The 26,554-nt window shown below is 48.1% G+C and overlaps 1 protein-coding gene across 1 annotated transcript in view; it reads left to right on the top strand.

Moving 5' to 3' along the window:
- Positions 1–12,388: 12,388 nt before the first annotated feature.
- ORC5 (origin recognition complex subunit 5) overlaps positions 12,389–26,554 on the top strand; it is a 401,683-nt gene continuing 387,517 nt past the window's right edge. The window contains exon 1 of the mRNA XM_078679036.1: positions 12,389–12,637. Within this exon, the coding sequence (XP_078535162.1) occupies positions 12,530–12,637 (108 nt within the window). The 5' untranslated portion in view covers positions 12,389–12,529. The remainder of the gene's footprint in view (positions 12,638–26,554) is intronic.

Below are 26,554 nucleotides of genomic sequence, written 5' to 3'. Positions count from 1 at the left end.
CGTTGCATGCAACATTGTATAAAACATCTGACACCTGGCTTATGCTATACAGAACTGTGAAACCGCGGTTTATTTATCTCACTGTTCTATTTCCTTGTTGCATTATAAGGTGCTCCAGTGTAGGTTTAGTCTACATAAATTATCTAGGTAGGTACGTTACACAAGCTCATAATTTGTTTTCTATTGCTTCTGATTAAAAATTACCAATATACATATATAAGGCTGTCGTTGCTGTAGATTGCAGAAATAATCACGATTTTAGAAACAACACGTTATGTATTGCCGTTTTTCAGACAGGAAAACTTTGAACAAGAAACCCAAATTGTCAAAACTGCTACATTGATAGGCCTGTGGGTCTTAATTTACCTAATGACCAGTAGATTTCCGCACTGTACAACCACGCACTTTCAACCAGGCTGAACACAAGGAGTAGCATAATACCGTATTACTCAAAAGCGCTTGCAGACTTCATGGGGGTCACGCATCGCTACACATGAAACTACACCCTCACTTTATGAGGTTCACGCATCGCTATACATTAAACTACACCCTAACTAGGAGATGAAGGTCAATTGAGAGACCAGTGGTCGAAGCTGCACTACATAAGTGCATATGTTCACCCATCTAAAATACTACACATGTACGTTTTCTTGCACATCAACCCTGTGGCATGGTCATTCCCATGTTTCTCCCACCTAGCCCACGTCTCACGCACTGAATTGTTCGTCCTGCCTACCTGTACAATCTTCGTTGTTTCGATAGTATGGAAACCCTTGATGTTATGGGAGTGTCGACTCTACTTGGAAGTTGAACTGTATTCACAGGAATGGGGAAAACACAAACAATCATGTCTAGTACCGATCTCGAGATGCTGAGCAGGTCTAGTCTGGCGCTTGCAAGCATTGCAGGCTTTGATGGCTTCCGCTGGACTGCTCGAGTGCTCATTGGCAGGCCTTCACAGAATCCACAGACCTCTATGGCAATAGAAAATAGCTATGAGAGATTTAGTTCAATTGCCGCTTGTGAGGCGCCACATGATCCCTCAGTGATGCGCATATATTTTTCCGAGAGCTTCGAAAGCATTGATCCATAACATTTCAGGTAAATCTGGCATTCAGAAACACGTTACTGACCTAGAGAAAGAGGGCATTGTTTTTTTTTTTTGTTTTTTTTTCCCCTCATTCAAATTGCTTAATGTAGCAACGAAAGGGCTTAACATTGAAGCGGGTTTGCTAAGGAAACCCACATGGCAGTACATGGACGTGTTTTACATGCAGTACTACGGTGACATTTGAATTAAACATCGTGACAAAGTCCGACCTGAGTCACCACTAGGTGCTTCTCTAACATGTCGGCAAGAAATTCCTTATGTATTGTACTCGAATTCTTCCAGGCTATTGCCTACCCGCCCCCTTGCCGAGTCACTAAATGATCCTGCAGATATGCCCATATAATAGTTGCCGGCGGAAGCTCTTTTCCCTGCCCTATGGTGTCCGCCACGTCGCACTGTTGCAGCAAGCCAAGCATGAGCATCTCCCGCTTCCTGACTTTTGCACTTTCTTACGTGGGTGGGCCTGAGCTGGCATGGAGTTTTTAAAACGTGCTATAAAACCGAGCATGAAGCGGGGCCGATTTGAATGAGCCCGCAACGCCCCTCCCTCCTGCTCGCTGTATGAAATAAATTCACATGCCATAACTCAACGACAATTATTCCGGTATCTATGCCTTGTTCATGTTGTTTAATTAAACTGAGAAGATGTCATAAATTTTTTCCCAACTGGCTTTGCCCTCTCAGAACCGGAGTAGGTACCGGATCTTCTCCCCCTCGCAGCGCTTCCCAAGGGCATTCCTACGGAGCGCGCCTCAGTGACATCAGTTATTGGTGACATTATGTGAGATAGTGATCCTTCTTTCCCAGATAGAAGTAGTGAAAGGTATTGTGTTTGTAGCGCCTGTGCTGCCCGTGACAATTACGGTCCCCTGCGTGTTGCTAATGAGTCCGTGCTCGGCCTTCTCAACCTTACATTCTTCCGAGGCCAGTGTAGGGCCACATACATTGTGTGTGGGTCGTCTGTTCATTACAGTGCTTAGAACGGCAGATGAGGAACGGAGCGCTATGTAAATTAAACATTCGTTTTCAACTTAGGGTTGTAGTGGATGTAAATATCAACGTACTGCCTATGCCTGCTCTAGATATGATGGACAGCCAATTAATATGGATCGAAATGGACGTGCTAATGTCACGCAATCCTGTACATAAGGGAATGTCATTAACAGCCTAAAATACAGCTTGTGGCATAACACGACACCCGTGTAAATCTCTTTGCGCACAGTTGAGTTAGAGGTACACTATATTCCGCATAGTTGGGTTAGAGGTACACTATATTCCCCGTGAAAGAGATACATAGGCTTCGAGTACTCACCAGTGACCACTAACCTGGTGCCGGTCCCAAAGCACTTCACGCCAGACCGACCGCGCTACACCCGCTTACAAAACTGCAGTCCAGAGCACACCCGCAAGAGAACTCCGGCGCTGCCGAACGGAGGCTCAGATGAGAGCCAAACTGAGAGATCAAACGTCACTCAGGCAGCGGATTCTAACGAGCTTGTGCTTTGCATATCGTGAAACACTTCACAGGCTGAGGAGGGCGGAAGCAGATTGGCAATCCCATTTAAATTTGTTTTGTACTGAGACCCCTAAAATATATCTTCCCCAGGCCCGCTAAAATGGAGATGGTACTGGCTTAGGGGCATATCGTCTTTGTGGAGCGCAGCATATGCACTGTTGTCGGAAGAATGCCAGCTGCCTGCGTAGCTTTAAGACTCGGAGGACTGTGGGCCACATGGAGTAGTTTGAATAGCGTCTCGGAGACCATGTCTGCATTGACTGGGTTCATTATTCGCACTCCATAACATCGAGCCGAATCTAGTGTGGTTATGCTAAATCAGTGCAACTTTTAACTCTGGTAGAAAATATTTTCCTTTTGAAGACTTATATTGCAGAGCGACCTCCAATTTAAGAAGCACACAACAGGATTCACTTTTACCCTATTTCCGTGGTGTTCATTTTTATAAACTCAAAAGGATGAAATGCTCCATCATTTTTCCTAAGGTTCGAACCTGTGGCCTGCAAATAACAAGCCTTAGCCATACACACTCAATCAGTGAGGTGTCAAAACAGCATTACAAAGTGACTGATTGTGTGCAATACTGGCAATAAGAGCTGAGATTGCCTCGCAAGCACTGGCTAAAACAGTGATACTCAAAGTATGGCCCAGTGGGCTCTTACAGCTTCTCGCCCTCTGCATGTGGCCTCCTGGTGAACCGCATCACTATGACGACAATCGGGATACCAGGCCCTGGCGAGTGTTTCATGACGACAATCGGGATACCAGGCCCTGACGAGTTAAGGGATTACGGTACCACCTCATATATTAACGCGGTCCCCTCGTTATGTTTTAAAAGTTATCCATTCATTACCTTACTGATTATTTACATCTTACGTTCCTCCTTCTGATTATTAACATCTTACGTTCCCTCCGAATAAGAATGTCTGGTCGCAACTTACAGTCCTTCCGGGCTCGTAAGCAGTCTATTTCTTATCTGCCTCTAAGCCTTTAGTTCCTTACGTAAGGGAATGAGGGCATGTTCCAAACAGGGTGTAGGAGGACAACTATGATTGTGCTCGTGAACCAGGGTATTAACTTGCGCGCCATCAGGCTGGGCCTGTAACCTCACCTTGTCCGACCGTCGCCGCATGCAACCGTGCACCCGGGCCGATGGAGATGCTGTATATAATCGAAACGGGACAACGCGCATGAAACGCCCCGCGTGCGAAGCAACGTCCTACCCGCTAGGCACTCGGACAATAAACAATGTTAAGTTAAAACACAATTTATAGTGGCATGTGCAACTTGATGCGGGCTACTGTCCGACTTCCCACCTAGAGATTCGAACCGCCAACTCACTAGCCTGAAGCCCAAAGCCTTACCCTTTAGGCCACGCGGCCACCGTGTGGTCGCCGAGCCAGACACCGCCCGCTGTATGGAGGGGACTGGAAATTATACACCATATCTTAAACGACACATTCAAACATGCTACTCAAACCCGCGCACTGTTTGGGCCCATATATAAATCCGCGGGGCCTCGTGCATGTGGGCGCCACATTCGAAATTGCTAGTGTCCCCCGTAATGGTAGCCCTGGCACATCAGGCCAACCCTCCATGGCTTGCCAAATGGGCCCAGTGACCCAGAGCTAACGCGACTATCTTGAGGCACAAAGCAGGACTCGATGTGTACAGCGTAACAAAGGGAGGGCTTTATCGAGGCCCACCAGAAACCCATCCAAGCGCACCCTGATTAGTTATCAACCCCTGCTCATGCGCCAAACGATGCCTTAACACATATTGTCCATACCCCCGCGCTCCGGCATAAGATAGCAGTAGCCGAACCAGGAGAAGGGGGGGGGGCGTGCCGGGAGCTAGGAAGAGAAAGAGGCCCCGCTCCAAGCACCGTTCCCGACCCGCGCCACCATACACACGCCAGACATTACCAGCATACAAAGCACTACAGTCTTAGCGCAACTCGTAGCGCCCTCCGCGCCTACCTACCCCGCTGTTCCCAAAACATTCTTTCTCCCTTCTGTCCAATTCCCGAGCCCCGCCGGGAGGCAGTGCCCCAACAGGCAGCTCACAGCCCCCGTGCATGCAGGCTCGTGGACAGAAATAAACCAACACTCACCGGAGACTCAGGATCGAAACCCGCCGCGAGACCACGACGAGCAAAACAGCGCTAGAGCCGCGCCGGGAACCCAGGATACGAAACCCGCCGCGAGACATCAGCGCAGAGCCTAGGGACCTTCAGCGCAGAGCAGCCTCGGACTAGGCGCGGGAACTAAAGGCCGAGCCTAGCTGCTGGCCCGGTCATATAACCTTGGATACGCCTCCCCCGTCCCCAGGTGAGCCCTCCCCATTGGCTGTTGGCCGGGGGGGCGCGCTGCAGGCTACGCTCGCCCGACGTGTGGGACTAGGGCGCTGTCCCCCCATACTCCCCTTCGTGTCGTGGTGCCAGCGGCAAATTCCACCTTGTAACGAGACGGAAATGCGGGGCGGGGGAGGCCGCAGGCAGCAGCTCCCTCCCGAAGGACGGCAACGGGTTACCTTGCAGGGGTCTGGTCTCGGGCCGTAGCTCGGGAGCACGTCCGCCTCGGTCTCTCCCTCTGCACGCAGGTCTCGCCTCACACCCGGATGTCGCTTATTTACCGATCTCCCAAATATGTCAAAATGCTGCAAGAAAAAACAGCACTGAAATTGAGAGCTTTCGCAATCGCTATTGTAATGAAGATGAACAGGCAGGGACAAAAGCATAGTCATAACAATCGATTTAAAAAATAAATAAATAAAAACACTCACTGAAAGTCGGCTTTCGATTATGCGACTGTCCGCAAACCCAAAACAACGGCCTCCTCCTCCCCCGAGGGCACCTCACCGCGTACGAGTACAAAAACAAGACGTGCGCGCAAAACGAAACCTATCGTGGGGCGGGACTTCCGTTTTGTGAAGCCCGCGCCCACGGAGTGCCTGGAGGAGCAGTGGTGACGCGGGGCTCCCATGCCCGAGAGAGAGCCCCGCCGTCGGAGGCTGCACAAGTCCGGAGTGCCGGTGAGCGGGGAAGGGGGGGATGCCTGTATGTGTGCGTGTGTCTGTGTGTGCGACGGCGGAGGGGTGGGGGGGGATATCTCTCCGTGCGTGTATGTGTGCGTGTGTATGTGTGTGCGCATGCGTGCAGGGGGAGGTGTGCCTGTGTATGTTTGCGCTTCCCAGGAGACAGCCACGGCGAGCGCGTCCGCGCGCGCGTGGCCTGCGCCGATCGCCTTTTGCGAAATGCGCGCGGCCAGGTGCTGTCTCCTGGGAAGCAGAGTCACTGACAAAAGATCTCCTGGCGGACACAGCGCTGACGCGCTGTTAAACGCCAGGAGACCTAAAAAGTGTAGCTGCGTCATAGCGCTTTTTTAAATTAGTTTTAGCCAGACTACAAAGCATTCACACTCCTGTACAGCATGGCTAAGAAATTTGCCAACAGCCCTCCAAGTATCCCACATCTCGTGCTACTCTAACGCGTTTTAAGTCACTGTACCTCATTACTGCAAGTAAAAAGATTGTCACGCAATTCATCTTACTAAAAAGCTGAGTGTATTACCTGTTTTCATGCTGTGTAGAATCCACTATTTTGTAAGGTTACAGTGACACAAAGCACACAGCAGCCAAAGGGTGTTTCTGCTATGGACCAGCTGGTACATCCTGATTGGACTGTTTTTTGTTTACGTTACTAGCACAGGCTGACCTGCCTACCTTCCGCGGCACTAATTGGTCAGTAACAGTAAGGAGTGCATGCAGCCGTATGGCCTCCCCACCCCAATGAAGTTTACTGCTGCCAGGAGGCCTGTGCAGTCTTAGTGCTGATAAAGGAAGTTCAGCATTCGCCTCATGTGGACAGACACATCCCTGAAAGGCTCCGGTCAGCGCAGGCAGGATGTTTTTAATTTCAAATTCCTGTTGCAGCAAGCCCGGACTACCAGGAATTGCTGTTGCCTCTGCCGGAATTAAATTAAACGACAAGTGTCCTCCGTGACCTCCTCAATACATTCTGCCTTCCCCTGCTTGCACAGAGATGAACATCAGAATCATCTAGGTCACACGTGCCAGCCTGCCCTCTCCAGACTGGCAACTGTCTCCAGCACATCACAGCAGTATCTGCAGTCTGAGAGTGACTCCACAGTCTGTACCTACAGAGGCTAGGCCAAGCAGTAGGAGTTATTTTCCCAGTACTGTCAGTGACGCTGTTGGTAAGTCAAAGAGAATGTGGAGTTTAGCATTACTGTTTGAGAGAGATCAGAGTTTTGGCGTGTGCAAATTTTGACTCACCATTAGCGCAGAGGGTTAATGTGCATACTGCAAAGAACGTGAATCATGCATATTGTCGCGTACTCTCCTGAGGCCGTCTGGAGGTCGCAGGGTGAGGGCAAACCTTGCGCGGAGGCAGGAGCGCTTACGCTACACGCATGAGAGGACACTCTGACTCCAGTCGGAATTGACGACCTCGGGCGACCGCCTTCCCTTTATTTTAACCCCGCAGGCCACGCCTGGCCTGCGGATGTAGGGGTGCGTGAGTGTTGGCCACTAGACCGCCAATTGTTACATCCCTATCCAACTCAGTTCTTTTTCTTTATACACAAATAAACTGTCTTAAACATGTGACACAGTCCAACACAGAAGTTCAATACTAGCACGTGCTCCAGCCGATGACATCCGGACACCTTCAGCAGGCATAGTCTCTCAGACGCTGGCTCGGGCGGGGGTTCGGCCTCAGGCTGTACCTTTGGGTGCCGGCGCGCGCGCCTGTGATGTCCTGGCTGGGGTCTTCGGAGCGAGCCCCAAGCTGAGGTGATGGGTTTACTGGTGGGGTCTCATCTATTCTGCCACCGTCCAATCCTTCCTCCCAGCCTTCAGCTGCTGCAATGGCCATGGGTCTTGTCTGATCACTTGAGGTTTCCCGTGGATGTTCTGACAGGACCTCCTTGAACCATGAGATGTTCCTGGATACTTCCTCTTCCCCTCTGCGTGCGGTCACCATGGTGCCATGGCTAGCAGTGACTGTCCAGGTGCCAGGCTTGTAATTTGTCCGGAACTTTCCCCCTTGACGTTGGTTTCGCAGGATGACTGTCGCTCCAAAGTCTCCTTCCTGTCCTTTCCTCGTACCTTGCATGTACCGGTGCACTAATCTCCTGCAGTTGGCCCAGCTGCTCAGGTGGGGCCTCGGGCAGCTCAAGCACCTGGCAGGGCCTGGAGCGCTGCTGCACGGCGAGGCGTGGCCTGTTCCTTTAGCCCGGTCCGGGCTTGCGGCTGCTGGGTATCTGGCCGGTCTGGGGGCTCCTCCGGTGCTTCCCGCACCGACCGCAGTAGATGCTGCGGTGGGGGCGGGCCGCACACTGCCGACGCTCAGCAGCCCTGGATGCACACGGTGCACAGCGGCACCGTCGCACACGCGAGGCAGCCGCATCTCGGGCAGCGCTAGGTGCGAGCGAGGGTTGGGCCCCCTCCACTCGTCGCCAGTGTCACGCACTGTCCTGAGGCCGTCTGGCGGCCGCAGGGTGAGGGCAAACCTTGCGCGGGGGCAGGAGCGCTTACGCTACACACGAGAGGAGACTCTGGCTCCAGTCGGAAGTGACGACCTCGAGCGGCTGCCTTCCTTTTATTTTAACCCCGCAGGCCACGCCTGGCCTGCGGATGTAGGGGTGCATGAGCGTTGGCCACTAGACCGCCAACTGTTACACATATAAAAAAAAAACAGGAATCATGCATTTCCCAGAAGCTAATGTTCCTAAAATGGGTCAGTTTGGGTAGAAATGCATTCTTAATAGTAAAACCAACCCCAACTTCTTTGGTACATTTTAAATCCTGAGATTGTACTTCTCCAGACCACTTAAAATATACTGGCTACTAGCATGGCTGACGTGAATCCTACACCTTGCAATCCTCATTTTTTTCTGTAATATTTCCTAAAAAACTGATTTACACAGGTATGATTGATTGCCTCCTGGTAATGTGTATGTGATGTAGTGCTCGGACACCCTGCAATGGTATGAGCAGCACTATAAAACAAATTAAATGTTTATGAGGGGGACTATGGAGAGATGAGTAGCACTGATGGACAGTGGAGATTGAGAGGGAATCCGTGGAGAAGGAGGTCAAGGGGCACCAAAAAAGATTGTGGGACTGGGCGCCACTTGCTGGTCCTGACAGAGTGAGTCAGTAATCTCAGTCCTGTCAAGTATCACGCATTAGGTGTGAAGCTCATTTCAGTGCGGTGTTCCGCATCACCACACTGAAATGCATTGTCACGCATTTGCCACCACCTGCCAGCGTGCGCCACCAGCGGCGCCTCACTGGGTCTCTGTGCTTCAGTTCTCCCGAGAGACGTGCTGCGGTTGCTGTGCTAGTTCTTAAATAGTTAAACCACCATCTGTGCTCAGCTCTGGAGTGGCTGAGAGCGCTACATTGTATCAAGGCACTCTGCCCCAGCTGCCTGCTGTGTTGGCAACAATGCGCAATATCTAACTGCGACCGCGGCGCGCCGCCGCTTACATAGAGTGCTGTCAGTCATGGCACACCATGGGGGCCGGGATTAATCCAGGTGGCAGGTGGAGTGCCATCACGTCCGGAGTCTCTATCTCCTGGTCGCCCGCTGCGCAATCACGGGAGGCGGCAGTTGGCGCAAAACACTAGTACTGCAGCCGGGTCATATTCAGGCTGGCCGTCGTCGCAATGAGCAAGGCTGGATATTAGATTCAGCGAGGGAACCGGCCACACAGCTTTCCCTTGCTGCATTGCTTTAGGGCCCAGTCATCCGCACCTGCACGGGGAGGGGAACCGTTAGCCATCCAGGCAGTGATTGCATTACTGAAGGAGGTGGAGGAGGGGAGTTGTGAAACACCAAATGCCCCCTCTTAATGTATCGCCCCTGTGTAGGAGTGAAACAAATTTTAGACCAGTCACCACCTTTGCTCGAGACAGTAAAACTGTATTGCCACCAAAAAATTGTTTTAAACACCCACGACCCTGCTGGGGAAGTATCTTTACTTTGCTCATATAATCATGCTGCAGACCTGGGAGCAACAGCCTGCATTATGGTGGAAAAGAAGAGATACGTATCAAAAGAAAAGAGAGGATATATTTGTTTTACATGGTACGTGGGCCCCTGCATTTATTTCCCGACCCTGGCCCGAGCATTTACATCCCTGTGCCCTAGTCTTCTATTTACTTTGTGGGTGTGTTAGATATCAGCTACAGCTTATTCTTTTGTCAACCAAATCGCCCCTTGTGAATGGTAGTGATTGTAAGTGTGATAACAAACTCGACTAGTCTCAACTGGAGGGGGGCTGGAGCATGTCACTCTCCTAGTTAGTCTCTATGCTTGGCAATGCCATCGATGAATATAGTAGAAATAGTGTTGAACAGCTATTATCAAAAGCTGCAACTTGCCACTTTAACTTAATTTCATGACATCTGTTTGTGCATTAAAACTTCTAGTTCAATGTGCAGCGTGGCGCAGGCATTATTGACAGCATGTAGGCTGTCTTGAGGCACAGTACAAGTACAATTTTAGCCCTTGTTTATTTAGTAGCATAACTTTTTTTTTGCTAGCATTAAGTAGCACATAGGCCCCTCCGTGAGATATATATTTTTTTAAAAGCAGGGAATTGATTATTTTACTGAGCTCGCATCCGAGCCTAGGCTCCCTCAATAGATATGACGTCAAGAGTCGATTCCCTGCTCTTAACTCGTATGAAAACAAATGAAGTTTACATCCTTGTCCAGCAGAGGTGGGCTTCAGGCTTGTAACTTGAACAGGTACCTCACTAAAAATATGTGCAGGATATGTATGTTGCATGTATGAAAATCCAAGGAAATAACATCTTTAGTTAGTACATTCACGACATTAAGAGCTCTTCCTCTTGTTTGTCGGTGAGCTCTGAGGGATGCTTATGGGATCCTTCAACTGCCAGTGATCGAAATTAATTTTTTAGAAAGAAATTCAGAGGCAGAATTTATTTAGGTGTTTTCGGAATATTAAGTGCGTGGTGCGAGTGCAAGGATCTGAAGGCAGGGATTTCTGAACTGTTTCCACCACGCCCAAAAAACACTGATCATGCTTGCACATAGTCCAAACTTGGAAATTTCAAGAATTTGCGACGGCTGGCCTCTGTGACCCTTGGATGAGTGCGAGACATACTTTATACTGTGTGCTGACTGAGCTTTCCAATTTGATTGTGACTTTCAAATGGTGCCAGCTAAGACACATGAGGGCTGAAGTAAGGAAATCAAACTTTCAGGTGCCTGTCAGAGGTTGAAAGTCAAAGTGCGTGATCAGTACCACTCATTTTTACCTAGACTTTTTTTTATATCAAACATCACCTCAAATGCAGACTAGGATAACAGATATTAAGAAAATCCACATTTGTTCAAATGGGGCCTCACATCTTTCTGTGAAGAGGCCCCTGGAGAGAGGCCCCTGGAGTTTACCCTGATGCTCTGAATCCTGATCTCATTGAGTGCTGGCAGCAGGGAGGATCCAGGGGGGCCCAGTGTGGGCAAAGACTGGCTAAGGCATCTGTGTTTTAGTAGCTCAGCTAACTTGCTATGGCTGTTAATAAGTAAAACGAATGCTTTGATTATTCTAAGCTACCTGCACCCCTGGCATGTAGTGTACTGAGTCTGAGAATTGTGGAGACACACATACTGACTGCCTGCTTTTCAGTTGCCTGCTGTTAGTGCACATTAGTTACATGACTGCCTAGAGTTTCTTGTTGCTCAAATGGGTGCAATATTTTTGATACTTATATGTTTCCCTCCTCTTCATCGCGTGATGTTGCCCGCGATAAAGTGTCACTCATAGTTGTTGAAATATCACTCATAATTTCACTAACATTATGAAAATGTCACACATAGCGTTCTGAAACCTTGGCAGCTATGTAATCTGTCACTTTGCTGTTTGAGATTGATAAGTTTTCTCCAGTTGAGAAGGTATTGACTGTATGTATGGACTTCAAAAGCACAATGCTTATTGCATAATGCAAGTGCCAATTCGTGGCATCCAGTAAGTATATTTTTTGTATATAACTGCGTGTGTTTGCATATGTGCAAAAAAAGTTAAAAAGTACTGCCGCTGAAAGATATGTTTACTGTATAATACCACAGTTACAAAATTGTTTTACTGTATGATCAGTTTACAAGGAGACTCGGTTAGTGCCCTTCCATTTCAGGTGCTTTACATCAGTTTCAAGATCTTCTTACTGATTCTGGTTGCTCAAATGGGTGTAATTTCTGAAATATATGTTTTCTTGTCTCCGTTGTTTGATTTTGCTCTCGAGAAAGTGCCACTGATAGTAATTTCAAGACACTCATAATTACACTGAAATTATGAAAACGTCACACATAAGCAATCTGAAACTTTGGCAATGCTTGCTGTTGCTCTACTCACGCTACCCAGAAAGACTTCTTTACTGACCATTTCAAGATGGCTGTTACGACCAGACAAAAGTTGCGTAATTAGTCCCTTTTCCCTTTCTATCGTTGAACTGATCATGTGAAGCTCGGTCTCAATTCTATGTCTATTTCGGATTATTCTCCTGTTCAATTTAAGAGCTTTTCTTCGTCAGCAGACTTCTAACGAGCAGGAATGACATAAGTCGGCGTTGGTCAGCTCTTGCGGTAGCCACGGTTCAAAGACTACCAGTCACTCCGTAATATTATTCGTACGGAGGCTCGCACCGCCCATGCATGGCACGTGATTGATGCGAGGAAGTTGGGTTATGAGGTGGGGGTAGATTGGTCTTGAAGTCTCGCGTGACTTCCGGAGCTGACAAGCCCGCCTGGCTTTGAAAGGACGCGGCGGTGTTGTGTTTTCACGTGTGTTGTTGATGCGGTATGCGTCAGCTGCCTGAACCTGCCCTGTGCAAGACATAAGAGCCATGGCATTTCAACATCAGGGCTACTCCGAGGCCGAGCTCCGAACACTGGAGGAGGCGGTCATATGTCGCGAGGCACAGGTGTCCTCCTTGCTCAACATCTTCGGGGAGGTACTGAACATCACCTTAAATCAATGTCACCCTTTTGCTTTTCATACCCTGTTCCTGAGCACCCCTAACATGGCCACTTTGTCCGTTTTTGCCCTGCATGGTGCAGACCTTTGCCCCCCTCACTCCCCGGTGTCACAGGGCATGCAAAACACTGAGCAATTTTTGAATAATGAAAGTGATAAAAGTTAAAGTAATCAGTGCCAACGATTTAATTCCAGTTTATTTCAATTTTTTTTTACTTAAGCTTAATTTTGCATTCCCTCGCTTGCTTGCTATTTCAAGTTTTGACGTTTCTATTTTTGGGGTTTAGTATATTGCTTGTGTATAATGCATACTTTTTTTGAGTCACCTGTATGTGTTTACAGCGGTCCACGATTGAGACTCTGGAGTTGAAGTTAAAGGAGTCTGTGCGAGGTTCTCAGTTGTTCAAAAAGGTAGTCGGACTAGATGGTCTTACATAGGCCTGGGCGGTAAATTTTGTTCCGCTCGCGGAATTTGGGTAATTTAGTGTTCCACAGAGAACGCAAAATTGCCCAACATTTTTTGCTTGTTCGCGTTCTCAAAATGCGTGTTCGCGAGATATTTCCCCCCCCGAGCACGCAAACAGCGATTGCAAACAGTAAAAAAACAAAGTGAACAAGCAATTCCGCGCGTTCGCAAAATTTCTGCGTGTTCTCGGAGATTTGGTACAGTTTCGCGGAGATTTGCGTAACGCGATTACGCAAATTCTGCCCACCCCATGTCTTATAGACCTTGGCGCTTCTGTAGAGCGCACAGCGCAGGGATCATGTATTCTAGTTGCACTTTTGATTATGTGTATGTGACAGTGTCAAACTGTTGTCAAAATACTGATAAAGCGAAAGTAAAAGAAAATGCGGTGCTAACTGATGAGTGGGTATGCTGTTTTGCGGTGGGGGGTGAAGTGAAGGAGAAGCGAGCATCTGCATTCAGGAGAGTAGAAAAAAGGATGCCAAAGAGATGAGGTGTAACACATAGAAGAGGAAATGTAGAGAGAAAAAGGATGTACGTTTCTAACATTGTGAGTACATAATGGGAGGGATTGAAACACTCTAAAGACCGTTAACCCTCCCATTGGCCTTAGGAATGTTTAATTCACAGTCTCATAATTTAAAACATTTTCAATATTAAATATTTACAACAAATTCTTTTACAAAGCCAATAGTCGTGCTCCTAAATTCTGTCGGGTCAGTTGCCGTATATCTGGATGCAGTAACAAAAAGTTCCGAGAGGCACCAATATACCTGTTGGGTGGCACACTATGGAAAACATAGAAATTTAGTTTGTCAGGGCTCGAAAAATTAAAATGTTACTAGACCTGCAGGTCTAGTAACTTTTAATAATCTACTCAACCTAACTGTAATGTACTTGACCCGTGAACTGGTCTCAAATTGTGTGATCCTGGGCAAATATTTTGTCTTATGTAGCCGCCTTTTTCTTTATTATCAAATAAGAAAGCACCTTCAAATATGCAAGTTCACTATTTCTGCTGTCCAAAAATCTATTTTTATTTACTAGACTAAATGTTTGCTCCATATATAACGAGAATCAAGCCCATTAATTGGGTACACATGATTTCTGGTTTCCTTCTTAGTTCACTAATAACATTGTCATCCAGGCAGGAGCAGTAATAATTCCAAGTTCATGTTAAAAGCTCACTTTCCATAAATATATTACCAAAGCATGATGTGATAGTGCATTGTCATTTACAGATAGCATATTTTCCATTGAAATGGTCACAAAAACGTTCCCACTAACTTGTAGTTTTACTGATAATAGCGCATAAACTATTTTTGGAAATTGGGTTTTAGCAAAAATATAAAAAATTTGCCCATCACCAAGTAAAGGGTTCTAACTTGCTTTGATCCTATAAAAATATTGTTTTCATCACAGAATTCCAAAAATGGGTTTTCATAACTAGTGAAATATATTTGAACAGTTCACTTAGCTATTTCAGTGTTGTGCTAGAAAAAAGCCTGCCATCTTACAGCCTTTCATTTAACATACTTTGCACAGTTCAATTGTCATATAGTTCATTTTATAAAATCCTCTAACTTATTTCACAGAAAGAAAAATAAATGTTATAAGATAAGCTGACTTTTGACCTCTGTCTCTGAAAGCCAGCAAATGTGACAAGATAACATGATTTAATGGCATTTTTTATTGCTCTTTCACTTTGTGAGCAATAAAGATGCCTTTAACCACTTGGCTGCTAAGGGGTATGCATGTAGGTCCATTGACTTTCCATTGAAATCAATGGGAGCTACATGACGAGTTACCCTTGTCATTAGCACTGAAGGGGTTAAATCTTGTCATGTTTGCTCTGTTTTCAGAGAGGAAGGTCAAAAGTCAGTAATGCCTGTGGTAGAGTGATTTTTCGAGCACTTGTTTGTGTTTAAGCCATGTCCTTAATTACATAGGCCACGCCCCTTTTGGAGACCCATTCCTTTTTTCATCCCACTTAAAGCCCTGATGAGTGTTTGTGTGTGTTCGGTGATTGTTCCTTTGTATTGAGAGCTAATCATACTCTGTACACAATGAAGGGTGTTGGGCCTGATTCTTAATTTTGGTTTTAGCTAAATAAAGCCAAAGAGAAAAGTAAAGCTTTGTGTAAGCAGACCTGTACATCTGGTGGATTTACCTACCATTTATGGCGCTTGTGGTGTTTGGGGATGAAGGTAAGCAACAGATTAGCATTGAAAGAAAGAAATAAAATGGGAGAATGCATGGTCCAGAGAATGGTAGTGTTACTCTTTTGTATAGTGAAGATATAGTTTATTCTTTTGCATACACCTAGTTGAATAATGTGTTTTATACTGCACAAACATAGTTCAGGGACATTAGAGCATTTCACAGTAGCAATACCAGATTGGTTAATTAGCAATAATGGTACATGTATACAAAGGTTAGATAAGTATAAACAAGTGTAGAGGCGAAATAATTCTAAATTGCTAAATAAAGGCTCTCTAGCAAGTACACTTTCTCTTCAGCATAGGTATACAGAACAAAAAGTCAACCGGGTCATATAGAGCTGGATTGGAATGTTATGTGCGTTTTGTAAAGCGTACCATCGCCCACTAAAGTATCCTGGTGCTGAGCAGGAGTGTGCGCTTCAACCTGCCCATGAAAGGTTGGTTAATTGAAAAGCCAGCTCTTCAGCTTCTTGCAGAATTCAAGGAGAGAAGGAGGATCTGATTTGGAGTAGGTCATTCCACGCTTTAGGAGCGGTGTAGGAGAATGCTTGTGTTCCTGATCTGGTTCTTTGTATTTGTGAGATGTGTTAGAGTAGGAGTCCTGCAGAACCTGGGTGGTTTGTCAAAGGAAAAATGCAAATGTTCAGGAAGGTGGTGTGTGAGTTGTGTAGTGCCTTGAATGTGGAGTTTTTTATTGAGCATGTTTGTGTTTTAGGAGCCAGTGTAATTCCCTGGAATGTGGACTGATGCGAGTTCTTTGTGGGAGGTTGAGGATGAGTCTGGCTGCAGTGTTATGCATGGTTTGTAGTCTACTAGTGAGCTGCTAAGCAATCCTGGCATAGAGGGTGTTCCCTTAGTCCAACTTGCTGGTGACTAGGGTGTGACAGCTTTTATAGTGTTGCTTTGGGGTAATTTGAAGATCTTCCTCAGCATCTTCCGGGCGTGGAAATGTGTGTATGTGTGTGTGTGTTTCAGTTTCATTGGCCAGAGGAATCATGTATGTGTCGAAGTTTCCTTAAATTTTTTAGTACGCCTGTTTTTACAGCGATTATGCACTTACATTGCATGCCAATACCGTGCATTGTTTTTATATTTAAAAACAATGTATTTGTGGGGGAGACCTCCCCACCCAACTTACCTTTAATGTGTGGTATTGGTATGCAATCTAAATTCATAATCGCGGTTAAAACAAAGTGTACAAAAAAATGCGAGGCGAATGCATACAATGTATTTACCTCGTTGTAAATGCTGTTTCCTGTGTTGAAGTCTGTGGAACTGAATGATGAACCTTGAGACACTCTGCAGATGAGTGTGCAGGCTTCTGGTGAGTAAGGTGCCATGCTGACTGCTTATGTTTTGTCTGTTAAAAACAAGCCGATCTAGTGGAGAGCTGGTCTCTGGATGCCAGTCTTGTGCAGGCATCTGATGAGGATAGGGTGTGAGGCTGTCATGATACAGAAAGATCCAGGAGAATAAGGGGGTGCTGCATTTCCTTTCTCCAGGATCATGCACATGTTGTCTGGTGACGAGTGCTGTTCTGTACCGTGGTTGGGCCTGCATCTGTACCGTGGTTGGGCCTGCATCTGTACCGTGGTTGGGCCTGCATCTGTACCGTGGTTGGGCCTGCATCTGTACCGTGGTTGGGCCTGCATCTGTACCGTGGTTGGGCCTGCATCTGTACCGTGGTTGGGCCTGCATCTGTACCGTGGTTGGGCCTGCATCTGTACCGTGGTTGGGCCTGCATCTGTACCGTGGTTGGGCCTGCATCTGTACCGTGGTTGGGCCTGCATCTGTACCGTGGTTGGGCCTGCATCTGTACCGTGGTTGGGCCTGAATCTGTACCGTGGTTGGGCCTGAATCTGTACCGTGGTTGGGCCTGAATCTGTACCGTGGTTGGGCCTGAATCTGTACCGTGGTTGGGCCTGAATCTGTACCGTGGTTGGGCCTGAATCTGTACCGTGGTTGGGCCTGAATCTGTACCGTGGTTGGGCCTGAATCTGTACCGTGGTTGGGCCTGAATCTGTACCGTGGTTGGGCCTGAATCTGTACCGCGGTTGGGCCTGAATCTGTACCGCGGTTGGGCCTGAATCTGTACCGCGGTTGGGCCTGAATCTGTACCGCGGTTGGGCCTGAATCTGTACCGCGGTTGGGCCTGAATCTGTACCGCGGTTGGGCCTGAATCTGTACCGTGGTTGGGCCTGAATCTGTACCGTGGTTGGGCCTGAATCTGTACCGTGGTTGGGCCTGAATCCGTACTGTGGTTGGGCCTGAATCCGTACTGAGTAGAGTCGAGGTGCTGGTGGTTGCTGAGGTGGGCAGTGAGGCGTTGGTTAGTTAGTTTCTCTAAGACCTTTGCCCGGTGTGATAGAAGGGAGATGGGTCTATAGTTGGAAAGTATGGCTGGGTTAGCGGTTGATTTCTTGAGCAGGGGCATGACAGTGGTATGTTTCAAGGTGTCTTGGAATGTGGTGTTTTAATTCTTTATTGACGTTTCTCATTACAGTAAAAAGAGTGGTGCAATAAAGATAAGCAAACCAACCTCCACGCAGGGTGAGAATATCAACGAAGTAAAATACAGTTCCATAATCCAGTTGTCAACCGGATCCTCTGTAAAGCAGTTAATGACTAAAAATACCAATGAAGGGGGAATAAGAACAGAACACGAGCATCAAAGAAGGAAGCTTGCACCCGTAAAGAAGAGGGAGGATTTCATGAAATAATACTCACACAAAAGGAAGTAAAATTAAAGACCTCCTATTCCAAACCTTTTATAATGCGGGTTAATCATATAAGGGGTCGAACAAAAATGGCAATGTGATTGGGAACGGAACATGGAGATCGATATGGACAAGAAGCAAAACGTGATGCACCATAGGCACCTGGGGAGTTTGGCATGTCAATCTTTAAGAAAAGTGCCCAAAACCTCATGAAATATGTGCAGTTTGTCATAAGCTTATAAATGAGGCATTAAAAACTTGCCATATTATACATGTCATCCAACCATTTCTAATAAGTGGGTATTGGGGTCGATAACCAAAGACACAGAATCACCGATTTAGCCACCCTTAGGGCAGTGGAAAGCCATCTATTCACATGTTGGGTCACTAAAGGGAGGTCAGAAATATCATGTGAGTGCGCTGTGCGGGAGGCAAAGGTCTATCTACCCTAAGGCCTGTTCTCATATGATCCCAAACCTGCGACAAGAAGGCCTTCAATTGATCACATTCCTGTAAAATATGGACTGTCACAATCTGATAGGCCACATCTCCAACAACGGGAGTCCACACTAAGATGGGCATTGTGTAACCTTTTTGGAGACCAGTGCCATCGGTGAAGAATCTTAAGAAGAACTACACTTAAGACACGCATCCTGTAATCTTTTTCCACCAGTATAGAATTCCAGTCGTCATCCAGGAATTGTTAAGATTATATTTCCACCAGCTGTCAGTGCAGTGAAATGTGGGAGTAGAAAAAGAGTGATCCAACAGTGACATACAATCCTGAGTTAGTAGCTCTCCCACCCCCCATGTTTTTTTCAGGTGTGTATATACGGAGTAATAGGTGATCTGGGGAGGTCAGTATGCATGTTCCCCAGGACATGCATTAGAGCATGAGACAATTGATTATATGGGTGGGTTCTCAATTTCCTGTCTCAAGTCTGAAGAACGATTTGATAAAGCCATTAGAGAAAGCCTCCTCAATGTGGTAAATACCATGATCAATGTAGATGGACCATTACATTTCCTCCCCACCATCAATAATGGCTGCATTGCGCTACAGTGGTGCTTTAGTGTGAATGTGACTCTGGACTTGACCAGCCTGTAGACCCGATGCATGAGTATTGAGAAGTGTGTATGGGTGATTCACAAGGAGAGTAATTGGAGGTCTCAAAGAGTAGTAAACAACCAGATCTCCGTAAGATTACAAAATATGGCACTCTAACTTCGCCTATAATGGTGTGACCCTAGATGTTAGCAACCAATACACAGTGTGGGCCAACTCTTGTGCCAACCAATAACCCTCCAAGTGAGGAAGATGTAAGCCTCCTTTGTCCTATGTGGACTAGAGCTTTGCACCCTGTAATCTTGGTTTTCCTGAACCCCAAATGAAGCTGGAGATGGAGTACTGGATGCTCCGCAGGTAGGAGACTGACCCAACCAACGGCAACATACCAAAAATGTAATCACATTTGGGGAGGTCATTCATCTTGACTACTGGGACCCTACCCCACAGGGACAGGTTCAGGTCGTACCACCTTTTAAAATCACTATGTCTGGGAATGTTACGAAGTTGATGGATGCGTTGCGGATGCATGTTAGTCCTTTGCTGATCGATGGGAGTCCTTTGGTGAAGTCATGGTGAGGGCAATGGTCAGCTGGAGCCCCCGATAGGATGGTTTTCATGGTAAGAGCGATTTCGATGGTGGTGATGGCAGGCCACAAGTTCGGGGTTCATTCATCGGCTGTGTTGGGAAATTGAGTTGCGACCGTGACGAGGTCCAGTTGAGGGCTGAAATTGCTGCACATGAAGATGCATTTTGTTACAGAAGAATTCAGAGAGCTTGTTGCAAAGGTCTTGTGAAGGAGTGATGAGGCAGGAGGTGCTGTGAAATCTGTGACGAAGGTTTCCTTGCAGCTCTTAGTGCTGGCATTGTTGCGATTTGCAAGAGCTGTGCGCTCGATCTGTGTCTGCTGGTGGTAGCTTCTTCGGGCTGATTTGAAGATGCTGTTCTCTTCGATGTCTTGACTCATTCTTAATTTGTTCTCCAGTTGCTTGCAGTGGTATTTCGTCAGCCTGTGTTCCTCTGTGTACTAGCTGGTCTGTGATCAGGCCATTGGTATTTGGTTGCACTTGAGGGGTGAGAGAGTATTGGCTCTTGTGGTGGTCCATCCAGTTGTTGGAGATTTCGATGGATTTCAGCAAGTTGCTAGTGTGTGCGGGCCAGTGCTATGAGAGGGCCACAGCCCCCTCCACTCCTGAGATGCTTTTCCACCAGCGGCAGGCGGTTCCGGTGGTGGTAGGAATGATTGTGCAGGATGGATATGCTGAAACTGACAAAGGCATGGTCAGTTCAGGGCATTGTTGCTAGCTTGTCAACTGTAATGTTGCTGATTGAGGAGAACATTGGGTCCAAATGGTGTCCTGCAATGTGGGTGGATTCGGTAACCTGCTGTGAGGCCAAGGTTTCCTAGAAAGGCCATTGAGTTTGGGTCAATGCGACCTTTCAAGTGAGGTAAAGTCTCAGAGGAGGATCAGGGTGCTGATGTTGAAGATAAGGGGCGCAACAAAGTCCATGATGTCTGGCAAAAATTGGTGCTGGGGTCCTGGGGGTTTGGATACAAGGGTTCCACCTAGGGAGAAGGTGGCTGTGATTTGTATCTCAAACATGAGATGTTCCATGTAGCTCATGGGGGTCTTGGTGTAGGTGGTGCAGCTGATGGTATCTTTGAATATAATGGTGACTATACCTCTGAACTTGTGCTGACGGTCTTGCTTCACAGTCTTGTAGCTGGTATGATGGCTGTAGCGATGTCCATTGCTGAAGTTTGGTTTGGCCATGTTTCAGTGAGAGAGAGATGGTACAGAGCGTGGTCATGCTGTGGGTCCCATATCTCCATGGGGTGTTTGGTGAGCTAACTGGTTTTGAGGAGCATGCATGGAACTGAGGCATTTTTTTTTTTAAACATTTTATTAATTTTAAAGAACACAAACAACTTGCAAGGAACAAAGAGAAATAAGACAACATCATTTCTTTACAGGGTTGCATCATGTGGGAGGAGTGGGGAGAGTGTACAAGTGGTCATACAATATCTCAGTAAGGGATTTCGGGGGGGGCAGTGGGAGCAACAGCAGTTCAACGGTTCAATGTATAGCATCAAGTGGAGGAATCATTGGGTTGTGGGGACGTCAGTTCGATATCCAATTCTGGGAGAGGGGGGGTACATATATCGCCACGGTAAGAGTTCCATTGAGTCCATATCTTCCCCCATTTACGGGGCGTACCCCGAGAAATATACACAGTTTTTTCCCTGAACATGCACCAATCCATGTTTTGTTTCCATTGCCGAACTCTGGGCGGTCCCTGAGCACCCCATAATTGGGCAATATCCCTCTTGGCGATCATATTACCCAGGGTCACCCATCGGAGCTGCGGTACATTGTAGTCATTCGGCTCCCATACATTCAGCAAGCATCTCCTAGCCTCCGGCACCGACCGCACACCCGTAACCTCACTCATCACTTCATGCACACGAGACCAAAATCGCACTATCTCGGGACACTCCCATATTATATGTAGGAATGTGCCCACGAGACCACAGCCACGCCGGCACAGGCCATCAACAGAAAAGCCCATGTGTACCAAGCGGGGACCAGTCACGTACACTCTATGAAGGATTTTGAGCTGTAAAAATCTGAGGCGCGCCGGGATGGCCACCTCTTTGGGGGAGGAGATCGCCGCCTGCCAATCTTCATCGTTGAGCTCTAGTCCGTCGCTAGTCCAACTCTCTCTAAGGTGACACACGAGATCGGACCTGGAATTAATCAATTTTTTATAAATGAGCGAAATAGTACTGTCCAGGACGTGCCCGTCCAGTATTCTGTCCTCAAGTGGGGACGCTTCCGGTATGTCCGTGCCCGAGGGGAAAACAGATAGGACCGCGTGACGGACCTGGGCATAGCGAAAAAATTCGCGATCATTCAGACCGTATTCAGTTTTCAGTTCGTCAAACATCTTCATTCTCCCTCCAACCCATACGTCGTTCACCTTGCTGATACCTATCAAATCCCATCTATCAAATCCCTTTGATTGCCAAAGAGACCCGAGCCTATCGGAGGCATACAGTGGAGTGGCGCGAGTCAATTTGTCAGTCCAGCCTAACGCCATTGAGGCATGGCTCCATACTTGGACGGCTGTCCTGGTGGGACCCGTTACATTCCGGGGAACAGGTCTGGAGTAAAGAGCTCTATAGTAATCACCCCCAGGCAAAAGCCATTTGTCCAGTTCGAAGGCTGGATTCGGTGAAGGGCCGTACATACAATGATTTATCGCCCCCAATTGGGACGCCCAATAGTAACGACGGATATCAGGTAGAGCAATACCACCATTGGTGGAGAAGTGTGGCTCACTGGTTAGAGGAGGCAGACCTGGAAGCAGAGGTCAGCCCGGGACCAGGGTTCAATTCCCGGCTCGGCGGGGTCTTGAGTCCTAAAATGTCCATGGACTCGACAATTCTCGCTCCGGTGCCTACTCGATTCACGGGTTCACACTCTGCGACTCTGGGCAATAGCTTGCTTAATCTCCACCACGGCCCCTCGCGGCGGGATGCCTGGCTTTCACCTTGCGGATACCCTGCTGGGGCTATCTCACAGGGGAATACCAGGACGGGTTCCCTAAGCAAGTGCTTAGAAACCGCTTGGTGATTTGCGCTATATAAATTCCTGTACATTTACATTTACATCGTACCACGGGAGTGTCAATTTAGCAATAGCAATACGAGATCTTCCCCCCACACCAATTGCCTCTGCAAGCTCTCAATCTCACGAAAATATTTAGTTGGCACTACGTCAAGTGTATTCTGCAATACGTAGAGGAAACGGGGCAGTGACATCATTTTAAACAATGCTGCCCTTCCCAGAGGGGAGAGAGGCAGTTTACCCCAAGCAATAACATCTGCCCGGAGGCGTTGGAGAGGGGGCAGCAGATTTCGGTCAAAACGCAGAGCAGGCTGCAGAGTGATAAAGATGCCTAGATGGGTAAATCCGTCTTGCGCGACCGCGATGGGGCAGCCTCGCGGCAGAAGGGGAGTGTCTCCCGACAGGACATATATACAGGACTTCGACCAGTTAATGACGAGACCCGAGTTCTTGCGAAAAGATGACAAGACATCAAACAAAACAATGAGGGATTTTCGAGGTGATGTTAGATATAGCAGAATATCATCCGCATAGAGAGACACACGGTCCTCAAGCTCCGAATTCCATCCAATGCCCCTCAGAGACGGTTCCCACCTCAACCAGGCCGCCAGTGGTTCCAAGGCGAGAGCAAACAAAAGCGGGGACAAAGGACAGCCCTGTCGCGTACCCCTGCCAAGTGTGAAGGGAGCGGAGACATGACCATTAACAACTACTTGAGCCATGGGATCAGTATATAGCAGTTTTATCCACTTAATGAACTCTGGACCGAAACCAAACTTTACAAGAACCGCCCACAAGTACGGCCATTCTATTGTATCAAATGCCATAGTGGCGTCCAAAGACGCCAAAATGGCGGGCTCACGCAACGTCCCAGCTCGCGCTAGGACGCCATGCAAACGTCGAAGATTAGGCGCCGTATTGCGATGCGGTATAAAACCGGATTGATCCGGGTGAACCAAGTCCCCTATGACAGTAGCCAAACGCGTAGCTAGCATTTTGGCCAGGATCTTAGGTTTGGCGTTAATCAACGAGATAGGTCTAAAAGAGGCACAGCGATCTCGTGGTTTTCCTTCCTTGTGAATAACGACTATAGAGGCCAGTCTTTGGTCATGGGGGAGGGAACCCACCTTCAAAGATTCGAGGAACATCAAGCGCAAGTGTGGGGCTAGCGTATCTGGGCGAAGTTTGTAGAGCTCAATGGGAAGTCCATTTGGGCCCGACGCCTTGCCAGATCGGACCGAACGGACGGCAGCAGCAATCTCCTCCACAGTAGGCAGCACATCCAAGGCGCCCCTGTCAATATCAGACAAACGGGGAAGTGCAATATCTCGTAAAAGCAAGTGGGAGTCCTGTTCGGATCTATCAGACACTGGGGAGTACACTTCCTGGAAGTATTCGGCAAAGCAAGTAACAATATCAACAGGGTCAGTGTAACTTTCTCCATTTGCGGCAACAATCGCAGGAACAACCCGGCTCGCATTCTCCCTTTTATCCAGCCAAGCAAGCAGCTTACCAGCTTTGTCACCCATATCATACAGACGTCCCTGTTGCTCCCTACCCATTTCCTTAGCAGCATCCGTGACCAGAGCCCTGTATTCATACTGCTTCAACTCCAGCAGATGCAGCCCCTCCGTGGTGACCCCAGATTCCAAGTCTCCCTCCAGAGCAGTGATTTCACCCTCAACACGAACCACCTCAGCACGGTTGGCCCACTTGACGCTGCCGATCAAAGAAAGAGCTTGGCCACGAATGACAGTTTTGTAAGCCTCCCACAGAGAAACTGGGGAGGAAACAGAACCCACATTCTCAGCAAAATAGTGATCGTGTGTTTTAATCAGTTCGGCCCTGACCTTGGGATACCGGAGATACCAGGGATTGATCGGAGCCACGCGGCCCGCCGAACCCCGTTGTGCATCCACAACTAGCCAAATTGGAGAGTGGTCCGAAATGCCTCGTGCAAGATGCTTTACTTCCTGTATGGCGGAGGCTTGGGAAGAGGGAATAAGAATATGGTCCAGTCTCGAGAGACTGCCGTGGGCACCAGAATGGAAAGTATACTGCGACTGCCCCGGGTGGAGCAAGCGCCAGCAATCAGTTAGCCCCAGGGTCTCCAGAAAGCCACTCAACCAAGACTGGGCCCTCGGAAGGTCCCGGGGAGGGTAGTGATCACACAACCCAGAAACCACGGAATTGAAGTCACCACCAACTACAAGCAAGCCCTCGGGAAGTCCCAGGATAACCCCACTCAGATCGGCAAACGTGGTGGCTTGGAGGCCCGGGGGCACGTATACAGAAAGCAAAACAACAACCTTCCCCTCCCAACGCCCAACAATGGCGGCGTATCTTCCCCTATCGTCAAGCATGACATCATCAATGGCCAGGGGGAGGGAAGTCCGGACTAGAATACCCGCCCCTCTGGAGCCCGAAGTGAAGCCGGAGTGCGCCACAAGACGATAGCCACGCCTATTTAGAGCATAGCACTTGTTGCCGAGCAAATGCGTCTCCTGTAATAAAACAACATCAGGAGACAAACGTTTCAACAACTGCAACACTACACCCCTCTTGATCCCGTCCCCCAACCCGTTTACATTCCAACACAATATTCGAAGTCCTCTACCCCTCATCCCCGCATCCAGCCCCACCCCCGCTCCACATCCTAAGCAACATCCAAAAACAGGAGTTCGTATTGTCTTCACCTTGCAAATAACAACAATAAAACTCAAACCAAAACCCCCCTTTCCCCAAACATGCCCTATCCGTCTCACCCCCCACCCCGCACCCCTGCGGAAGACTAAAAAGCCCCATAAACTTGCAGTGTGCCTGTCGCCCTACCACCCAACTAGTCTACGAAAAGAAACCCAGAAGGAGAAGGACTCACTCACCCCCCACCCACCCCCGAAAGGACCAAATACTTGCAAACTATAACGTCACGGCATTAGCCACAGCTGAAAGTCAACTATAAGGGAGTGGGAGCCGATACTGGTCCCTATTCTTGTTCCCACAGGCCTCCTTCCGCACGGTACGATTGACCAAAACCCTCGGAATGTTCTTGATCCATAGGTAGCGAATCCAGCCAGTCACTCACAACCCCAGGATGGTCAAAGAAAAAGGTTCGATCATTATGCACCACACGTAGGCGAGCCGGGAAGAGCATAGCGTACTTCATGGATCTGTCTCTCAGCCGCTTCTTAACCCCTTGAAACCCCAGTCTCTGTTTCTGGACCTGTTGGGTAAAGTCCGGATAAAAGCTGACCGTGGAGTTCTCGAAGGCGATGGGACCAGACTGTCTCGATGCCTGCAGGATAGCGTCTCTGTCCCGGAAATTAAAAATCCTCGCAATGATGGGACGTGGGTTGGCACCTAGTTTAGGCGTGCCGCCAGGGATCCTATGTGCACGCTCGACAGCAAAAAACTTGCTAAGACCCTTGGGTGCCAGGTGGTTCAGCACCAGGTCTTCCACCAAGAGGTCCGTCGAGGTAGCCTCCGATTTTTCCGGCACACCAATCAGGCGAACGTTATTTCGTCTGGCACGGCTCTCAAAATCCTCCAGCCGCCCAGAGAAATAGTCATTAGCTTTCCGCAGATTCCCGACCTCAGCTTGCAAATCAGAGACATCGGTAACAAGGCTGGAAGTCTTGATATCAAGGGATTTGACCTTTTCATTCGTTTTCGCCAGGTCTGCCCTGATCAAATTGACATCTATGGCGACCGTATCCAACTTGAGGGACAAGGCCTCCTATTGTTGTCCCAGTGTAGCCTTCATTCCAGAAATGGCGCCCATGACGTCTCG

The sequence above is a fragment of the Lissotriton helveticus genome, chromosome 1_1 (assembly GCF_964261635.1).
Source record: "Lissotriton helveticus chromosome 1_1, aLisHel1.1, whole genome shotgun sequence".
Taxonomy (NCBI): domain Eukaryota; kingdom Metazoa; phylum Chordata; class Amphibia; order Caudata; family Salamandridae; genus Lissotriton; species Lissotriton helveticus.
The sequence above is the reverse complement of the archived record's forward strand: the minus strand, read 5'-3'. Positions and strand labels throughout refer to the sequence as shown.